The sequence below is a fragment of the Somniosus microcephalus genome, chromosome 26 (assembly GCF_052327205.1).
Source record: "Somniosus microcephalus isolate GS21.2 chromosome 26, FLI_Smic_1.0, whole genome shotgun sequence".
In the NCBI taxonomy this organism is placed as follows: Eukaryota; Metazoa; Chordata; class Chondrichthyes; order Squaliformes; family Somniosidae; genus Somniosus; species Somniosus microcephalus.
This window is the reverse complement of record NC_141012.1, coordinates 6,329,833-6,351,863: the sequence shown is the minus strand read 5'-3', so window position 1 is coordinate 6,351,863 and position 22,031 is coordinate 6,329,833. Positions and strand designations below refer to the sequence as shown.

The window sequence follows — 22,031 nt, the reverse complement described above, 5'->3', positions numbered from 1 at the left end:
CCTCTCTTGTCCCCTCCACTTACCTCTTGGATGTCAGACTGGTTGTCGACATCCAGTCTTAGATAACCACAATTTCCTCCAGCTAAACAGTGGGAAGACCAAAGTCATTGTCTTCAGCCCCCGCCACAAGCTCTGTAGCTCCATCCTTCCCTGGCCACTGTTTCAGGCTAAACCAGATTGTTTGCAACCTCGGTGTTCTATCAACCCTGAGCTGAGCTTCTGACCTTATATCCTCTCGATCACAAAGACAACCTGCCTTCACCTCTGTAACATCACTCGCCTCCGCCCATTCTCTGCCCATCTGCTGCTGAAACCCTCATCCATGCCTTTGTTACCTACCGGCTCGACTATTTCAATGCACTTCTGACCAACCACTCATCCTCCAGCCTTCATAAACTTCAGTTCATCCAAAGCTCTGCTGCTCATATCCTATCCTGTACAACTCCCACTGGCCCAAGACCGCTATCCTCACTCATCTACATTGGCTCCCAGTCAACCAATGCCTCAAATTTAAAATTCTCATTCTTGTGTTTAAATCCTCCATGGCCTCACTCCTCCCTATCTCTAATCACTTCCAGCCCTACAACCCCTGCTCCCCAAAATCTTCATTCCTCTGGCTCCAGTTTCTTGTGCATTCTCCCCTCTCTTCGTCCCACCATTAGCGACTCTGCCTTCAGCTCTAAGCCCCACCCTCTAGAATCCCCCCCCCCCCATGCCTCTCCACCTCCTTCTCCTGCTTTAACACCCTCCTTAATACCCATCGCTGACCAAGCTTATTGGTCACTCCTCCTAATACAGTATCTCAGTCCAGCATTTTTTTAACGTGAAGAGCTTTGAGATATTTTTCTCTGTTAGGGTGTTGTATAAATGCAAGTTAATGTTACTATATAGAGAATAATGGATGAGTAGAATATTAGAATCAGCATACTGTTAACAACAGTTTTTGGTTTTGTGTCTCTTTCATTCCACAGTCAACTGAGAATTGGTCGACTTTGATCTTTGCCAGCCATGGTTAACAAAGACACTCTAGTTTTAATAGCTCATAGAAGTTATACCATGGTCTTTGCCCTGTTGTTAATTTTTGGTGTGTCTTGGGCATATGTAGCAGGATTCCAGCTTCTCTTAGATGGATATAAACTCATTTCACTTGGGATCTGTGGCCCCCTGATCATTGTCCACCTCTTCCTTCAAACAATCTTTGCCCTGTTCGAGTCTAGCAAGACAGATGATAACATCCTGCAATGCAGCAGCACCAAGTCGGTAGCCATAACCATATCTGCTTACCAGGAAGACCCTTTATACCTGGCACAGTGTCTTAACTCTGTGAAGAACATTGAGTACCCAATTCACAAGCTGAGAATTATCATGGTCATTGATGGGAATGCAAAAGAAGACCAATACATGATGGACATGTTCAAGGAGGTTTTCTGCCAGGAAGATATTGGGACGTATGTGTGGGAGGGCAACTATCACTCCAGAAATTTTAATAGAGTTATTTGGAATAAAGAGGAGAATGACAACAATGGGCTGTACAGGGACCCTGTCAATCTGTTTTATGGAGAGGCATGTGTTGGAAATCCAGAGAAGTTTGAGGTAGAATCACTAATTCGGACCAAACGTTGTGTTTGCATCATGCAGAAATGGGGAGGAAAGAGAGAAGTAATGTACACAGCCTTCAAAGCTATCGGAGACTCGGTGGATTACATTCAGGTATGACCAGTGCAACAAGCCTATGTCTCTAATTTAGCCTTTTCACTGGTGTAAATCTATCTTCTGCATTGAACAGATACCTCTTGCTTCAGCACTCTGAAACTGGAAGTTGAGCTTCAAAGTTTCCATCTGACCTACTTATGATTCAGTGTTCCTACTTTTCAGTTCCTGTCACCCCCAGTGGTCGTGAATCCATGATCTCAACTTCCCAAGAGAGCTCGGAGGCATAGTTTAAAAAAATTAATTCTCAGGATGTAGGTATCACTGGCAAGGCTGGCATTTTGTGCCCATTTCTGGGAGTCTTGAGAAGGTGGTGGTGGGCCACCGCCTTCTGGAACTGGTGTAGCAGTTTGATACAACTGAGCGACTTGCTCGGCCATTTCAGAGGGCAGTTAAGAATCAACGACGTTGGTGTGGGTCTGGAGTGACCTAGAGGCTAAGCCGGGCAAGGACAGCATGTCCCTTCCCTAAAGGACATCAGTGAACCAGTTGGGTTTTTACGACAATCCGACAGCTTCATGGTCACTTACTGATACCAGCTTTATTATTTCCAGGATTTTTAAACAATTCAAATTCTCAAACTGCTGGGTTTGAACTGATGGTCTCTGGATTACAGGAAACTCTTTGGTATCCGGCACCGATGGGACCGGCGTGTTGCCGGTTGATTAAAAATTCTGGATGACGGAGAGGGTTATCTACCGAGGCTATTTTTAACAAAAAAAATTAAAAATCAAGAAATGTGCAGTATACAGTAATTGGACTTCCGACAGCGCCAAGAAGCCGAGTAGTGGCAGTTTGGAGAACTACCCCCACTGACTAACTCGGCAACATTTCTGGTTACTGAGGCGTTGTTGTTGGAGTATGAATTTTGCCGGTTAATAGAGAATTCCGGATATTTAGGTGCCGTTTAAATGAGAGTTTCCTGTAGTTAGTTCAGGCCTCTAGATTACTAGTCCAATAACATAACAGCTACACCACCGTAACCCTGTTGGCCTGGATGCTGAAAGTACCAGCTTCAAAGTTGACACAAAGGGACAGCCCATCCCAATCTTGGCCGAGATACCAAGGAGAAGGCGCTGTATGCAGGGAGTGCAGAGGTTGCTCACAGGGATAATGATGGAGTGAGTTGTCCTGAGCTGCTCAGGCACACCCTCTAGTGACGAGTTCCACAATGACAGCACAAGAGCAGGTCACGGGCCTTATAGGAAACAAGGCAAGGTAGGAAAAATAAATTATTTTTAAAGTAAATAAGGTCCTGATCCTATGTGCCCCTCTAGTTCCCTAAATTATTGATCTGTACTTTGTCTATACAATTGGATAACATACATTTGTGCAAAAGTCTCGGTCTGAGAAGGCGGAACGTTACAAGCCTAAAGTTACACTTCTGACGAAATAGCAAACTTTATCCAACATAAAAATTCTGGGTGTAAGATTTGGGCTTTTTATGTATTTTTTTTGTTTGTTCAAAGACCCCCACCCCCCCGTCTGATGCTTTTCCTCCTTTTGAGAGATATTTTCCAATTGGGGAATGTTTGCTAGTCAGAAAATATTATACCTCTGAATCCTTGACTCATACTCAGATATGGTTCCTCTGATACCTCACGCAAGCATCAGTTCCTATTGTCAGCCTAGAGAGTGAGTAACAACAGAATATGCTGTATTGGCCTTTGAGGGGAAGCAGCGCAGATTCACCAGAATGACACCGGGGCTATAAGGGTTAAATTATTTGGACAGGTTGCACAGACTGGGCTTGTATTCCCTGGAGTATAGAAGATTAAGGGGTGATCTAATTGAGGTGTTTAAGATGATTAAAGGATTAAATAGGGTCGATAGAGAGAAACTATTTCCTCTGGTGGGGGGAGTCCAGAACAAGGGGGCATAACCTTAAAATTAGAGCCAGGCCGTTCAGGGGTGATGTCAGGAAGCACTTCCTCACACAAAGGGTGGTGGAAATCTGGAACTCTCTCCCCCAAACAAGCTGTTGAGGCTGGGGGTCAATTGAAAATGTAAAGACTGAGATCGATCGATTTTTGTTCGACAAGGGTATTCAGGGTTGTTGTGTATGTAACCTGTTCCACCTTAAGAGAGCTTAAGCCTGTTCCACCTTAAGAGATGTACTACTTTCTCAGGCTGCTGTAGACGTAATACCGGGGGTGAACACACCGGTATATAAGCACTGTGCAGTAATCTTGTATTCAGTGTAGTCCCTACCTCCAACCAGTAAAGACCTGTTTTATTGTTACTGATTAAGCCTGAGTATTAATTACTTGAACAACTCACAGACTTAACACTGGCGACGAGGATGGGATTGCATAGTCCGATCAATCAATCTCCAAAGGAAGTTGAAGTATTAAAATCACAAATGAGGTCACTAGTAAACGACTTGCTGAAAGCCCAGAAAAAGCTGGATGCAGAGGTACACATGAAGAAGTCTCTTCAGGAAAGATGTCTGGATTTGGAACAAGAGCTGGCTAACGTCCAGCTGGGTATGGAGGAAATAGACGACCCTCTCGCTGACCTGTCGGACGACTCCGAATATTACTATGTCCTGTCCTGCCCAACTTGTAACTTCGACTCCCACCATACAGAAATCATGGAGGAGCACCGAAAGTCTACGGAACATCGGGAGAAGGTGGCTCTACTACGAAAAAAGGAGGAAGAGAAGGAGGAACTGCGCATGCAGCTGGCAGCTGTGGCAGCTGACAATGGAGCCCAGAGAGTCTCCAAGAAGCAGAAAAGGAAAAGTAAAAACAGAAGATGACCCATCTGAACCATTATCACCTCTACCAGATCACACACGTGGTCCCTCCGAACGGAGCCAAATCAGTTCGGAAGTTCAAGCTGTTAAATCCATGAAAGGACTATTGAATGAGTAACGTGAACCGACTACACCACAGAGATTGAATCTGTGAACTGTTTTCCGCAGAGACTGAATCTGTGATATGTTACATTAAACATGAAGTTATATATGTATATATGTTATTACGTTATGTTAAATGGGGGGGTGACTATAAAGCTAAGAAGGGAGGAGTGTTGTGTATGTAACCTGTTCCACCTTAAGAGAGCTTAAGCCTGTTCCACCTTAAGAGATGTACTACTTTCTCAGGCTGCTGTAGACGTAATACCGGGGGTGAACACACCGGTATATAAGCACTGTGCAGTAATCTTGTATTCAGTGTAGTCCCTACCTCCAACCAGTAAAGACCTGTTTTATTGTTACTGATTAAGTCTGAGTATTAATTACTTGAACAACTCACAGACTTAACAAGGGTTACGGAACCAAGGCGGGTAGATAAGAGTTAAGATACAGATCAGCCATGATCTAATTGAATGGCGGTACAGGCGTGAGGGGCTGAATGGCCTCCTCCTGTTCCTATGTTCCTATTTGATTGGGAGCAGGAGGGAGCGATCCAGCCGAACTTGCTTGTGTCTCCATCTGACTTTGACATACACGCACTTTTCAGTCGGGGATCAAGAGCAGGGACCCTGGTTGATTTTACCCCCCCTTAGCCTGGGACACTAAGGCTAATTACAGGCCCCCTAATGCTGCCTGGCTGGTCTCAGCACAGGCGAGGAACCAAATCAGAGACTTTTCGGTTGGTATGCCTTTAGATATCCCTTTTGCCCTTCTTATTTATTTTCATTGTTTGTCACCAACAGAGAAAACATTTCCTTTGACATTTTATTATATGGTAATGGAACTGCACACTCCTTAGGTCATCAGGGCACTGAAAAGGCGTATAACTGCGTGAGGTTTCAGAAAGGACACACAATGAACACTGTTGTGCATGTAATATGTGTGCTACTTTGAACCTATGGACAGGACTGCACTACTTGTTGGGCGTAGTGATACGCAGTACCACTCCTGGCCATAGGGGTATAAATAGTACTGTGGGTACTGATCCCCCTCAGTTCCCGCCTGTGGGCATGAAGTAAAGACCTATGTATAGTCCCTACCTCCAACCAGTAAAGACCTGTTTGAGTTATACGTTTAAGTCTTTGTGTTAATTGTTCAATACAATACACATACTTAACACTGGCGACGAGTCGGTTCGAACCCTGCGGCAGTTATTCCACGGCGGCTTCGTCCAAAGACAGGACGTTGAAGAGAGGTTCCAATCCTCAACACCCCACTGAAAACTGAAGGGCAGCAGAAATCCTGACAGCTTCCAGCGACTGGAAGCGACAGGCATTAGGACCCTGAAGCCTCCATAACCTCGTGGGTAAGCCAGAGCCCGGGAGGGCGCGAGCGGGTAAGCCAGAGCCCGGGAGGGAGCGAGCAAGAGCCGCCGAGCGGGTGAGCCAGAGGCCGGGAGCCGCTTCAAGCGGGAGGCGCTTAGCGGGCCAGCGATCGCACCGGTGATAAGGGCTGAGAACCGTTTCGGGCGGGCGGCGCACCAGCGATCGCACAGGAGATAAGAGCCGCAGTCGGGCTGAAAGTCAGCGACGAGAAGCGCGGGAAAACCGCCATTGAAGTGGGCGGGGAGAGCGAGAAGCGCGGGAAAGTCGCCATTTTTCGCGGGAAAACCGCTGGGGAAGAAGGCAGAAGCGGGAAAACCGCCATTTTGTGGGCGGAGGACGACGGCAAGAGCGGGAAGCCGCCATCTTGGATAACAGTAAAAAAAAAAATCTGAGAAATTGCAAATCTGATAAAGTACTACAATGCCTAAACACGGGAATATTAGCAACTTTGATAGTGACATCGAAGATTGGGCCATATATGTTGAACGAGTTAAAAATTATTGTAAGGCCAATAAAATTCGTGAGGCTGATAAAGCACTAACATTATTAAATTTAATGGGTGCGAAGACATACGGGCAATTGAAACACCTGTTATCACCAGATGAACCGGCGGATAAGACGTTCGATGAGATTGTTACTGTCCTGAAAGATCATCTAAACCCCACGCCGCTGATGCTAGCGGAACGATTTAAATTTTACGACAGAAGGCAGCTACAGCATGAAAGCAATGCTGATTATTTGCTGGAATTGCGTAAATTAGCGAAATATTGCCAGTTTGGAACGGGACTGACAGAGGCACTTCGAGACAAATTTGTGTGTGGTTTATTTAAACAGGATACACAAAAGCGACTGCTCGAGGAGAATGAGCTGACGCTTGAGAAGGCGGTCACTATGGCAGCAGCACACGAAGCCGCAGCGAGAGGCACGGCAGTAATGCAGCTACGGTCACCGGAGCTCAGTGCACACAAATTGGGTGTGAGTTCTGGCAAATGTTATCGTTGTGGAAAGACAACGCATGATCAGAACCAGTGTTGGTTTAAAAACCAAGAATGTAGAACTTGTGGTAGGCTTGGACATATAGCTAGAGTATGCAGGTCAGGGAAGAAGACCAGCAACAAGAAGTCACCGCAAGGAAAATACGCAAAGGTACACAAGGTGACCGAACAGGAGTCCGATTCAGACGCTAGCAGTAATGAACTGGCTAGCTTAAGCTGTAATGAACTGGCTAGCTTAAGAGTACTCAACGCTGGTAAGGGTGCAGACCTCCAGACAATTTGGGTCACTCTTCAGATAGAAGGAGTCCAAGTAAAACTGGAATTGGACACTGGATCGGCATTGACGGTCATAAATAAGAAAGATTACAGAAAGTTATTCCAACATATTCCCCTACAGGATACGGGGATTATATTGAAAACATACACGGGGCAAAGAGTGTACCCCATCGGGAAAATAGAGGTTGCAGTGGTCCACAAGGGCGAAGACAGTCAAATAATGGACTTATATGTGATATCTGAAGGAGGTCCTCCACTACTAGGACGGGAGTGGATTAGGAAAATGAATATGGACTGGCATTTCCTACAAACAATAACGAGTGAGAACTCGGTGAAGATAGTCGGCCCAGACTCTGGAACGGATGATGGTAAGCCCAACTCAGGTGCAAAAGACAAAGTTTCAGCACAGAATTCCACTGAGCAACAACAACATAGTTTAACTGTGGATTCTGAGTCTGGCAAGTCTACTGATGTGCCCATTTCTGAGGGACACCGGGCTCGAACTCAACTCCATTTCAAACTACAACAGCAATTAGAACAAATGCTTCGCCGTTTTGAGCAAGAGTTGAATGCAACGAAAGAGTTCTTTGATATAGAGTTGGAGAATCTGGAAAGACAACAGAAGCAGCTGATGGAGAAAATGGAGCAGGAGCACACAAAACGTCTGATGTCAGAGGAGTTAACGGTCAGCCAACTCCTGCATATGCTGAAGGACAGGACTCTGAAATGGGAAAAACTTGAACATGAACTTCAATATTCAAACGAAAGGGGTTCGGAGCTCTCAAAGGTTATTGGAAGAGCTGAGGTGGCAACACAGACTGAGATGACTGCAACAGAGCAGCCCTTGGATGCCAAAAGTACGCTGACTCACATCAACGTAGAACAACAGACCGCTGAAACAGCTGCTCCGGTAGAGGGATTGAATAGTCCGATCAATCAATCTCCAAAAGAAGTTGAAGTAGTAAAATCTCAAATGAGGTCATTAGTAAACGACTTGCTGAAAGCCCAGAAAAAGCTGGATGAAGAGGTACGCATGAAGAAGTCTCTTCAGGAAAGATGTCTGGACTTGGAACAAAAGCTGGCTAACGCCCAGCTGGGTATGGAGGAAATAGAAGACCCTCTCGCTGGCCTAGATCAGGACGACACCGAATATTACTATGTCCTGTCCTGCCCAACTTGTAACTTCGACTCCCACCATACAGAAATCATGGAGGAGCACCGAAAGTCTACAGAACATCGGGAGAAGGTGGCTCTACTACGGAAAAAGGAGGAAGAGAAGGAGGAACTGCGCATGCAGCTGGCAGCTGACGGAGCCCAGAGAGTCTCCAAGAAGCAGAAAAGGAAAAGTCGAAACAGAAGATGACCCATCTGAACCATTATTACCTCTACCAGATCACACACGTGGTCCCTCCGAACGGAGCCAATTCAGTTCGGAAGTTCAAACTGTTAAATCCATGGAAGGACTATTGAATGAGTCACTCCAGCAACGTGAACCGACTCCACCACAGAGATTGAATCTGTGAACTGTTTTCCGCAGAGACTGAATCTGTGATCTGTTTTGACATGAAGTTATCTATGTTATTCTGTTATGTAAACCTGAAGTTATATATGTATATATGTTATTACGTTATGTTAAATGGGGAGATGACTGTAAAGCTAGGAAGGGAGGAATGTTGTGTATGTAATATGTGTGCTACTTTGAACCTATGGACAGGACTGCACTACTTGTTGGGCGTAGTGATACGCAGTACCACTCCTGGCCATAGGGGTATAAATAGTACTGTGGGTACTGATCCCCCTCAGTTCCCGCCTGTGGGCATGAAGTAAAGACCTATGTATAGTCCCTACCTCCAACCAGTAAAGACCTGTTTGAGTTATACGTTTAAGTCTTTGTGTTAATTGTTCAATACAATACACATACTTAACAAACACCCTCCCATTAGACAGAGAGCAGAACATGTAATGATGGGCCAGTGACCACAGGAATGCAACTGGACCAATGCAGCAGCCCAAAGCTTTGCAGCAACAATTAATGCTCATTATCCTGTTCTCCTACACACAGGAAGCCTCAGATAGGCTTAGTTTCCCGTATTGTGCCCAAATAAAGCTGTGTGTGAATTAGCTGCAGTACGTACGTTTCTAGTTTCTGTCTCAGTGCCTGGCCAGATTTTTTTTTGCTGTAATTGCCTTCTGGTCCTGCTGTCTGGTGATTGAGCAGCTTCCATTTTACACCTTGATAGTCCAGCATGTTTCCATCAATACCTTTGTCTTGCTGTTTGGCTGAAGTGCAGGGAAGGATTGCCACCTGTCCATTACGGACAGGATAAACTGCTTTTGATCTGGAAATTTCTAAAATGTAAACTGGACATCAAGAATTTTTTTCCTACTTATTTCTGTGTCTCATGATGCATTGGGAATTAAACTTTTCAATTAATTTTGAATGAAACTCAAGACCTAATCTCAGCCCAGGCACTAATCCTATCCTGCCACGCATTTGGTTTTCAACTTAGCTAAAAATGGAACCCTAGAGATAGGTAGAATGTGGACTCATGACAGCACTGTGCTAGAACAGGCTGCTGCACAAAAAATAAGAGAACATGCCAAAAATTCACTGCACCTTCATTAGCACTTGACAGAGCAAAGGCAGGTTAACATCTCAGGTGGGATCCTTTATCAAAGTTCAGATGGTTATTTCAATCACTGATTTGAATGAGAAATGGTTCCTTCTGAATAATTATGGGATTGTATTCCTCTATTTACTTTAAATTTAAGAAAGTATTTGTACAGTTCATTAGGTTTACAAAGAAAGGCTTGCAATTTATATAACGACTTTCATGACATAGAAACATAGAAGATAGAAGCAGGAGTAGGCCATTCGGCCCCTCGAGCCTGCTCCACCATTTAATGAGATCATAGCTGATCATCCAAACTCAGTACCCTGTCCCTGCTTTCTCCCCATATCCCTTGATCCCTTTAGCCTTAAGAAATATATCCAACTCCTTCTTGAATATATTTAATGAATTGGCCTCAACTGCCTTCTGTGGTAGACCTCCGAATGTCCCAAAGCGCTTTACAGCCAATGAAGTACTTTTTGAAGTGTCGTCACTGTTGCAATGTAGGAAACACGGCAGCCAATTTGAGCACAGCAAGCTCCCACACACAGCAATGTGATAAATGCAGAAAATGCTAGAAAAACTCAGCAGGCCAGGCAACATCCGTGGAGAGAAAATAGTGTCAACGTTTCGGGTGAAAACCCTTTGTCAAGACTAAAGAAGCACAGGAAATGAAATAGATTAAGAGGCCAGGCTAGGAGAGAACAAAAGAGAAGAGACATTAAGAGGTATTCAAAACGAGACGAGATGGTGACAGGACTAGTGGAGACAAAAGACGGCTCTAGATTAGGTGTGAAATGCGCTGGCAGAATGGGAGACAGCTGCCATGTGGGAGAGAGAAAAAAAAGAAAAGGGGTGGTGGTGGGGAAAGGCCAAAACAAAGGTGTGGATAAAAAATATAAGTAAAAATGTAATGTGATAAATGTCGGCCCCAGGACACCGGGGAAAACTCCCCTGCTCCTCTTCAACATAATGCCACAGCATTGTTTACATCCATCTGAGCGGGCAGACGAGGCACGGTTTATTGTCTCATCTGAATGATGACCATCAACCTGTTGCTAAATTTGAAAGTTTGTGAAGTCATCTCCAGTCTTATCCCTCAAATTATATTATGCTGAATAATCATCTCTGGGATATTGGTTCCAGTTCCTCTTTACTTGCAGTATTTTCTGGCTACTAGACAGAAATGTCTAGGAACAAATGAAAAAGAATGCACATCTGTGGAACTTGTAGCTTTCTTTCTTGATTTGCCATCATTAAGTATCCCAGCATGCTATGCAAAGAGCTAATTTTAGTTGAAGATGGTGAAGCAGCCTGGTAGCAGATCGCCTTAGCTTGAAGTGCCTAGCAATGCTAGATACAGGCTTATGCATGCCATTCTCCACACATTGATTTCCTTGTCTTGGCTAAGAAGGTCTGTGAAAGCCATAAAACAGACTGTTTCTTGGTTGCCATCTTGTTGTGATACCCACCAGAGTTGTCTCTCTGTGCCACTGAATGTAGGCAATTTCTTGAATTAAGTTGTCACAACAAGGGCAGGGAATCGCACAATGATCTGTGCTCGTCCCACAGTCGCCATTTTCATTCTATCCACTCTGTGTCCCAGATTGTGCCTATTTTGGTCACCAGGTCAGCAATACCAGCTGCGACAATGCTTTGTCATCCCAATCATTTGTTTCAGCGCTGTCTTCAGAATATCATTACAGTGCTTTTGTTGTCCATCGTGGCTCCATGTACCTGCACATAGATCTCTGCAGAAAATGCATTTTGACAAGCTCACTTTATCCATTCACAAGCCATTTAAAAAAATTAATTCACGGGATGTGGGCATCACTGGCAAGGCCGGCATTTATTGCCCATCCCTAATTGCCCCTTGAGAAGGTGGTGATGAGCCGCCTTCTTGCACCACTGCAGTCCGTGTGGTGAAGGTGCTCCCACAGTGCTGTTAGGGAGGGAGTTCCAGGATTTTGACCCAGTGATGATGAAGGAACGGCCGATATATTTCCAAGTCAGGATGGTGTGTGACTTGGAGGGGAACTTGGAGGTGGTGGTGTTCCCATGCGCCTGCTGCCCTTGTCCTTCTAGGTGGTAGAGGTCGCGGGTTAGGGAGGTTTGCTATAAGAACATAAGAAATAGGAGCAGGAGTTGGTCATACGGCCCCTCAAGCCTGCTCCACCATTCAATGATCATGGCTGATCTTCTACCTCAACTCCACTTTCTCGCCCTATCCCCATATCCCTCGATTCCCTTAGTATCCAAAAAAAAGCAGATGGCGCTGTGACCTCATTGCCATTGTTTGTATGCTCCTCATGTTGTTTTGTCTGAATACCTCAGTGTTTCCCACATGATCTGGCCACTAGATTAATGATGAGGAGGAGTGAAATTTCTCGAGCTTTTTCCATTTGGTGTCTGCAGACAGTCTGTGTCTCATACATTCAGAAGAATGATAAACACGTGGCTTGGGTTGCTTGATCTCCAGGTCATGCTCGACAAACAGTCTGTTCTTCACCTTTCCAATGCCTTTCTCACACAGCTTGCAAGCTCCTTGTTGACATTGCCATCATGCAGCTGAAGTGTTGGGACTGTTGGATTGTCTTCAGCTGTTGGTCTTTGACCCTGAAGCCAAGTTCACTGAACTAATTGTCAGGAGGAGGGTGAACATCACCCCCATTTTGTTATGGCTGTTAGCTCAAAGCACCTAACTGCTGGTGAGTTGGAGGTCATTTTCTAACTGAGCCTTTCAGGTAGACTAATCATCAAAGGAGTTCTTCAGTGACCACTTTGCATTTGAATAGCTTGCCACTTCTTATAAAGGCCACCAATCTGACTCCCACAACAGAGCGGTATGAACAAGTCTGGTGCAGTAACATCTCCCTTTTTCATTGCAGTGGTCAGTGGGAAAGCTTCGGAACAGACCCCAGCTGAAATCACTCTGATGGACATGCCTTCGTGGAGCCCTTTGACAATGCTGATATATTTAGGAGGAAAACCAAACATTGCCAGTGTCTCCCATGGTACTGTGTTGAACAATGTTGTTAGGTTAACACACAGCATGAATGCATCCCTTTTGAATTGATTGCTTTGGAATTTCATCGATTTCTCATTCACTCTGTTTCGCTGATGTGTTTGATCACCATTGCATTTCTTCTTTGTCATTGAATTTTCTGCTATTTTCTGTGGTGAACTACATAGGATATACGGCACAGAAACAGGCCATTTGGCCCAACCAGTCCATGCTCCACTCGAGTCTCCTCCAGTCTTTCCTCATCTAAATCTGTCAGCGTAACCCTCTATTCCCTTCTCCCTCATATGCTTGTCTAGCCTCCCCTTAAATGCATCTATACTATTCGCTTCAACCACTCCCTGTGGTAGCGAGTTCCACATTCTCACCACTCTCTGGGTAAAGAAGTATCTTCTGAATTCCCTATTGGATTTCTTGGTGACTATCTTATATTGAGGCCTCTAGTTTTGCTTTTCCCCACAAGTGGAAACACTCTCTCCACATCCACTCTATCAAAACCTTTCATAATTTTAAAGACCTCTATTAGGTCAAGAGAAAAGAGACCCAGCCTGTTCATCCTTTCCTGATACGTATACCCTCGCATTTCTGGTATCATCCTTGTAAATCTCTGCACCCTCTCCAGTGCCTCGATATCCATTTTATAATATGGCGACCAGAACTGTACGCAGTACTCTTAGTGTGGTCTAACCAAGGTTCGATACAGGTTTAGCATAACTTCCCCACTTTTCAATTCTATCCCTCTAGAAATAAACCCTAGTGCTTGGTTTGCTTTTTTTATGACCTTGTTGACCTGTGTCGCAACTTTTAGTGATTTGTGTATTTGTACTCCGAGACCCCTTTGTTCCTCTACCCCACCTAGACTCGCACCCTCCAAGTAATGTGACCTCCCTATTCTTCCTACCAAAATGTAATACCTCACATTTATCTGTGTTGAACATCATTTGCCAATTATATGCCCATTCTGCAAGTTTATTAATGTCCTCCTGTAATTTGTTGCAGTCCTCCTCAGTATTGACTATACCCCCCAATTTGGTGTCATCTGCAAATTTAGAAATTGTGTTTTTGATTCCCAAGTCTAAATCGTTAATATAAATTGTGAACAACAGTGGTCCTAACACTGATCCTTGTGAACACCACTACCCACCTTCTGCCACTGTGAATAGCTGCCCTTTGCTCCCACTCTCTGCTTTCTGGCTTGAAGCCAGCTAGCTATCCATTCTGTTACATGTCCCCTGACTCCGCATTCTCTGACCTTGTTCATCAGTTTATTATGGGGTACCTTATTGAAGGCCTTTTGAAAATCCAGATAAATTACATCTGCTGTTTTGGAACACCAACACTGTTTTGATATATTTCCACAGCTTCCACCACTGATCCTTCATAATTCTCAGTCATCTCTGGTGATGTCTGTCTACTTGTTCTTGTTCTTATCCATTGGAGCCAGTTGTTGTGAGCTACACACTTGCTATCTACCAACTGGGAAATCTTGGCGTAATTTTCATCCATACCAATCTATGTACTTTATAAAGTGAAAGCTGTAAGGTTCAGATGTAGCACCAAACACAGCCATCTTGAGCATGTACCACTCTTTAAATATATTAGGGGCAACATTTTCCCCCACATCTGTGAGGCATCCAACAGCAATGTTTGGGATCGTCACTTTCTGGTTTTGTTGTTAGGGTTGTACTAATGTTCTGCCTGTTAATAGTCCCTTTGCAGACCTACTGACTACTGCCCAAATAGAGTTAGATGAATGGTTAATGTATTATGGGAGAAAATTTGAGAGTCCATGGGATCCTGGCCTTTGCAATGCCTGTTGGGCACTCTGGCACCACGATTTTCCGATGATTCATTGTAATGATTGGAAACTCATGAACACCATGTGCCCGAAATACAGATATTCTCTGCCAGTAGGCAATGGCCCCTGCCAGCAAATTGAACTCATAGAATCATAGAAATTTACAGCACAGAAGGAGGCCATTCGGCCCATTGTGTCTGTGCCGGCCGAGAAAGAGCTATCCAGCCTAATCCCACTTTCCAGCTCTTGGTCCGTAGCCCTGTGGGTTACGGCACCTCAAGTGCATATCCAAGTACTTTTTAAATGTGATGAGGGTTTCTGCCTCTACCACCCTTTCAGACAGTGAGTTCCAGACCCCCACCACCCTCTGGGTGAAAAAAGTTCTCCTCAACTCCCCTCTAACCCTTCTACCAATTACTTTAAATCTATGCCCCCTGGTTATTGACCTCTCTGCTCGGGGAAATAGGTCCTTCCTATCCACTCCATCTAGGCCCCTCATCATTCTATACACCTCAATCAAGTCTCCCCTCAGCCTCCTCAGTTCCAAAGAAAACATCCCCAGCCTATCCAGTCTTTCCTCATAGCTAAAATTCTCCAGTGCTGGCAACTTCCTCGTAAATCTCCTCTGTACCCTCTCTGGTGCAATCATGTCTTTCCTGTAATAAAACTCATAAAATTACCTCTTCTGGATCTTTATGAATGGGTTATGTATCTTTAGCAATGAATTGCGCATCTTTATCAATGGATTGTGTATCTTTTAGGTCTGTGATTCTGACACAAAACTTGACTCACAAGCAACTGTGGAACTAGTTAAAGTTTTAGATTCGAATGAAAACTATGGAGCAGTCGGAGGGGAAGTGCGAATTCTCAATGTCACCGACTCATTCGTTAGCTTCCTTAACAGCCTGCATTACTGGATCACATTCAATGTGGAACGAGCCTGCCAGTCTTACTTTGACTGTGTGTCTTGTATCAGTGGACCTCTAGGTAAGGAATGTGAACACATCAGGATCTTAACACAGGATGTCATGATCCCAGATAGTTTTTAAAATAAAAACCTTTGACATGAATCTAGCCATTCATGTGGAAATTACTTATGAAATAATACTGGGTGGCCTGCTGGTGGTGCTGTCCAGGGAGAGTATAAATACTCGGGCACGGGCCCAGCTTGCTCAGGACATTCTTTAACAGGAACTAGTGAAGGACACAACTAGATCTCCATGTTGAAAAACAGTTGATTAAAGCCTTGTTTAATACTTAGACCAAGTGCCTAGTAGTTTTCTTACGATTACCCTCTTTTAGATTACTCTGGTACAGACGCAATTCCTGCATATTAGGCCTGGGTAGTGGCTCTTACCTTGTAGAAACCTAGTTCCAGGGCAAAGACCAATTATGCAGGACACACCAAGGCTGAATAAGAGTCAAAGGGCTAGATTTTCGTGGAGCCGTCAGGCGGGGTTTCAGGCGTGTGGAGGGGGAAATCCCGAATTTGGGGGTCCCGACACCATCCCGCCCAAAATCCCGCCCCACGTAAGTTTCAGGGGCGGCGGGTACCCGCCCCGCACTGGGACCCGCTGAAACCAGGCGGGAAGGGATTAGTGCCAATTAACTGCCTGTTAACAGGTAGTTAACAGGCAGTTTTTAGCCTAATCCCTATTTTGAGGGGTTTCGTGTGGGTTTCCCGACGGCTCCAAACCACGCCAGGTAGAGCAGGCGGGCCGTCGGGTTGAAGGAGTTGGAGGGGTCGCGATGTCGGCGCTCAGGTGAGTGATGGGTGCATGAGTGCAAAGGTAAGTGTGTTTGGTGTGTCTAAAGTGTGTAAAGAACTTACCTTAACAGCCTTTCTTCCTGTAGCCGTCGGGAGCCCATCACTCAGCCGGAACTGAAAGCTGAACGGCTGCGATCTGCCAAAAGTGACAGCCTTCAGCTTTGAGTGCCGGTAAGAGTTCTAACTGAGTCTGTGCAGAATGACTCAGCTTAGAACTCAGAGTGTCAGTGTTTCACAGCTTCAAACTCTTGACAGATGAAATTTCAGTCTGTGACGCCACCTGTTGCCGGGTGGCCCTTAATTGGCCTGCTGAGCCTGCTGGGCGGGCTCAACAAGGTCAATCAAGGGAAAATCACGTGGATTGGCCGGACGTCGAAGTAGGCGGGTCAAAAACCCGAAAGGGGAAGTCCCGCCTTCTTCCCGACAGGTTCGGGAAAATCTACCCCAAAGAGAAGATACATCACACAGCAATGATGCCAATGTTGTGTTTTAAAAGCCAGTCGATTGCAGTACAAAGGAAAGATTGAGGGAGGTGATGCATTTGACAGTTTGAATCCTGGGAAGGAATGAGTTAGAATAGGAGACAGTGTGATGGGTCTTGATTTCAGCACAGTGAGAATGCAGGGAGAAGGAAGAGCATTGGAGCTGAGGAAGAACAAGAGAGAAACGTTCAGATGGGGAACTGACCATTGTAGTATTGGTAAACAAGAGGGAGAAGGTGTTGTCAGGGTTCTGACAGTGTTGCTTTGCGTTGCTGTCCTGTCTGTCTCCTTCAATAGCTCAGCTGATTTGCCTTCTTACTTCTAACATCCTCAATTTTAACTTCTACCCCCCGGTATGAGAACCGTTCATCACAGCATAGTGAACTATTTGACCAGACCACGTCCATAATCCATGTTCAGTTCTAACAATGACCATCTGTTTCAGGGATGTACAGGAATATTTTGCTCCAGCAGTTACTAGAGCCCTGGTACAATCAGAGATTCCTGGGAATCCGGTGCACGTGTGGGGATGATCGTCACCTGACTAACAGGGTGCTCAGTCTGGGCTACTCCACCAAGTAAGAGATGAATCTATTTTCTGCTCAGTTGTGTAGTACCATGCTTTAGGTTGTAGCCGAGATGATAAACCTGGGCCTGTTATTTTCATTTAAACAGATGAGGTGTTTCTTGGACAATATTTTGAAAAAAGAACATGAATGTTCTTTACTTCTAAGTTTTTTTTTATGGTTCCTTTTCCCTCGTTTTCTCTCCTCCTCTCTGGAAGGCACTGTTTCTTGTTGTGATACAGTTCCACGGGCACTAGCAGCTCGCTGATACTTCTCCATTTTCATGTATGAGCCCAGACAGTGAGTGCCGGCAGAGTATTCAAACATGAGAGGCATCATAGCCAAGCCCAATCTTGTCTTCAATTGATGCCCTTTCCATCAGGCAGCACCAGTTAGTAATCGGAAGCAGGAGGCCTGACTTATTAAACCAAACCCCCCTTCCTCCCCTCCCCTCCCATATCCACCTACCCCAGGGGTGCAACACCACCGACTGCCACTCTGTCTGAGATCAGTTAACATTATTCAAATGCTCCTGCTCTGTACAGCTCATAACCATACTGGACACTGCATTTACCTGCACAGCTGCCAGGGAGCCACCTCGAAGTATTTATCATTGAATTATGAGCACTGTGGGGCAAAGCACCGCACATGGAAGAAGTTGGTTATCATCTGGGAGAAGAGAATGACCAACAGTAAACAGTCAAATCTGACTTCATGAGACAGTGGCCTGCGTGCATGAATTGAACTTTACATTGGCCCAACTAGCTTATGCCAGTGTTTATGCTGCACAAGAGCCTCCTCCGACCCTTGTTATAGCAAGGATATTACAACATATATACATGATGTCCTCAGAGAGTGATGGGTGAATTATAAGTGGGAAATTACCATATTGAAGATCAAAGCTGAGACAATGGGATTATGTACAGGAAGACAATGGTTAGATGGCTGCAGAGGTGAGACTGCGACACCAAGGTGTCCCAGTGTCTGCGGCCAGCTTGGTTATATTGACTGGATGGTTGCATGGCAGACGTGTGTTAAATTTGATTGTTGTAAAATGAAAGCCACATACAGAAATAACAAAGGTTCTTTAATAAAAGCTCATTTCTATTTCACCCAGGTATATGCCCAAGGCCTGGTGCTACACAGAAACTCTGGCTCAATATCTGCGCTGGCTCAATCAACAAATACGTTGGACCAAGTCATCTTTCATGGAGTGGTTCTACAGTTTTCTCTGGTGGCACAAGCACAGTCTGTGGATGACGTACGAGTCCGTAGTTATAGGGAGCTCACCATTCTTCATTTTCGTGACCATCATCAAGCTATTCTACCACGGGTGTCTCTGGGACATTCTCTGGGCACTCCTCTGCTTCCATGGCTTTGCATTCATCAAAGCAATCAACGCCTCATGCCCGAAGGGAAGTCTGAAGATGATCTTCGTATCTCTGTATCCTACCTTCTATCTGAGTGGGCTGCTGCCAATCAAATGCTTCTCTCTTCTTACCGTTACCAAGACCAGCTGGGGAACGTCTGGACGCAAAGAGAGAGTCAAGAACTTCATCCCGCTGCTTCCAGTCTTGGTGTGGGGGGTCATCCTCGTTGTGGGTTTGATCGAGACTATCTTCACGGAAACAGAACGCTCTTGGATCCACACTCAATGGCCGTCCGATAGAGACTACGTGCTCTATGGTTCACTGGCCTTGTTGTCATACTGGGCAGCTTTGGTTGCAATTTACCATCTGTGGTCATGGCAGCAGTATAGAAGGAACGCTGCAATGTACTGTGTTGAAGTGTAGAGATATTTTGTGTAAATCACTTCACGATCACCGAAAAATTTGAGGAATAACTAGCACCTTGAAGCATGCTTTACGCTCCATAAATTTTGAGGTTCTGCTTTTTGTTCTTGAGGTAATTTTTCTCTGCAGTCCCTCCTGGGCTGTGCACCTTCTGTAGTCAGGAGAGTGGTAGTGACACTATCTCCCAGCCCTCTGCCGGTGCTGTTCTGTGTTAGCCAATACCACAGAGCATTATATCTTTGGGTTAGTGGGTAAATGCACCACGTATGGTGATGGTCCACACAGGCTGGGTAGGCTGCTCTTTCAAGGTGACAGTATAGGGCACTACAACTGGCCTCAGTGGCTTTAGGCTAACAAGTGGAAAAGTTAGCAGGAGTTCCCGCTCCTGATTGCTGTCCAGTGACCCTCACTGGAATGTATGTGCTTGTGGACATTGAATGAGAACAGGACTTAGTTGAGCTGTGTTGCCCGCAGTGGCCAAAATAACTCATTGTGTGACCTCATACAGGAAGAGTGGCCACTTAGGTAAAGTACCAAAGGGCCGTTGGTGCCCATGGAACTATACTCCGTATGAGCCAACACCTTCAGGAGAGGGGGCACCATTTACTTTAAAAGCGAAAAGCACTTAATTTTAATTGTCACAGAGTGTAGGTGTGTCTTTGGACAGTATTTCTTTTGTAAAATGTAAGTGTATAAAATGTGATGGTCCTAAGATACAATACTGTACATTATGAATTAAGACAGAAAGGGCTAGAATAAACAGTAATTAAACACAAACGTGCCTACAAAAATGTGCTACAGACTGACATTTAACATCAGGAGTGTCCAAACTGCAGCCTGTGGGTCACATGTGGCCCCAAGTTTTGGCAAACTGGCTCTCGAAGTACACACTTGTATTTCTTATTTGTTGGTTTGCCTTGTTTGAATTTTGTGGGCCTGGAGTTTGGAAAGAGCTATTCTTATCACTGTTAACTCACTAAAAGAAGAAAGAAAAAAAGAAAGACTTGCATTTCTATAGCGCCTTTCATAACTTCAGGACGCCCCAAAGCATTTTACAGCCAATGAAGTACTTTTTTTGAAGTGTAGTCACTCTTGTAATGTGGGAAATGCGGCAGACAATTTGCGCATAGCAAGCTCCCACAAACAGAAATGTGATAATGACCAGATCATGTTTTTTTTGGTGATGTTGATTGAGGGATAAATATTGTCCAGGACACTGGGGATAATTCCCCTGCTCTTCTTCCAAATGATGCCATGGGGTCTTTTACTTCCACCTGAGGGTGTCTTAGCCGAAAAATGGCACCTCTGACAGTGCGGCACTCCCTCAGCACTGCACTGGAATGTCAGCCTAGATTATTGTGCTCAAGTCTCTGGAGTGAGACTTGAACTCACAACCTTCTGACCCAGAGGTGAGAGTGCTACCCACTGAGCCACAGCTAACACCTAAGGTGTATAAATCCTAAGTCACAATACAAAGATTTAACTGTATAAGTAAATTAATGCAATATGGATTTCAACTTTACACATGGTTGCGAGGCTTCACGGTACACACGTACGTGGCCTATGAAGACTAAAAAGCTGCGAGCAGTGCGATACACCATGGGCACCGATCACTCTGTGTTTGCTCCTACAGCTCAACTCTAAATGTAGAACCTGTCACACTGCTGTTGTCCATGAGAGAACAAAGTTAGGCAGATACAAAAAGAAAAATACTGCGGGTGCTGGAAATCTGAAATAAAAACAGAAAATGCTGGAGATACTCAGCAGGTCAGGCAGCATCTGTGAAGAGAGAAACAGAGTTAACGTTTCAGGTCGATGACCTTTCGTCAAAATTGGATGTCATCAATTCGACAGTGTAAATGAACATGGCAGGTGCAGTTTAAACCCTACCCAGTTCTGTTTAGCCATTTCATGTTAGCCATGAGTGGCTCATTTATGACTCCTGTCTATGTGCTCTGTAAACTGGGTAGACTGCCTACCCACTAGCATACAGGAGACAATACCAGCAGTGATAGTGAAAGAGGAATCCGCATTTATTGGCCTGGGAGCTGTCTCTCTTCCATCCTCTGACTGCCCTGCACTTGTCCCTTCACATATCTTAGATATGTATAGCAGTCATATAAATGGATTGCATCAGGTACAAAAGTGCTGCTTATTTCCTGTACAAACAGAACACACCCCTTCAAGAGAGACACTTTGCAAATGAGATGTTCTAATTCAGGTGAAAGCTGAAATAGCCAAGGTGGTTATGTAGAAGCCGGATGGCTGCAGTACATATTCTCTTCCACACGATAGCACCACCGTTCTCTGTAATACTAAATGGAGTCCACTTCTGCCACACTGTGGCATCACCTAGGCATGGCATGAATTTCAGTTCCATGGCCCTAATGATAAAGGTATCTCTGTTCATTGTTATACCTGCCATTAGTGGTAACTGTGGCAAATGTTAGCACACCCCCTGTAGCAGTTTTGTTAGAAAATAATTTGCCTTGGAAAAAAATGATTTTGGAGTAAGTCAAGACCCATTCGGTCACGATACTGGTGCACTGCATTGACGAGGAAGACTTTGGGAACTCTCAACTTCACCCAAAACTGTGTTTTTCATCCTCCTGTCCAGACCTGAAAATGTAAGTGTTTGGCTGACCCAGCGATTCAGTGCGACAGGCTCATGGAGGTATATATCAGGCAGTCTGGAGGAAAATAGAGGACAGTGTCTGGGTCTTGGTGAGATAAGTAGGGTACATAGGCTATGGTAGTGTAGTGGGTA

At 45.0% G+C, this 22,031-nt stretch overlaps 1 protein-coding gene across 1 annotated transcript; it reads left to right on the top strand.

The window, feature by feature from the left end:
- Positions 1-1,016: 1,016 nt before the first annotated feature.
- LOC147100236 (hyaluronan synthase 1-like) lies at positions 1,017-20,130 on the top strand. Its single transcript, XM_085968249.1, has 4 exons — positions 1,017-1,710; positions 15,417-15,642; positions 17,351-17,483; positions 18,589-20,130. Exons 1-4 carry the CDS (start codon positions 1,057-1,059, stop codon positions 19,262-19,264), a joined length of 1,689 nt encoding a protein of 562 aa, XP_085824375.1. The 5' UTR covers positions 1,017-1,056; the 3' UTR covers positions 19,265-20,130.
- Positions 20,131-22,031: the final 1,901 nt, after the last annotated feature.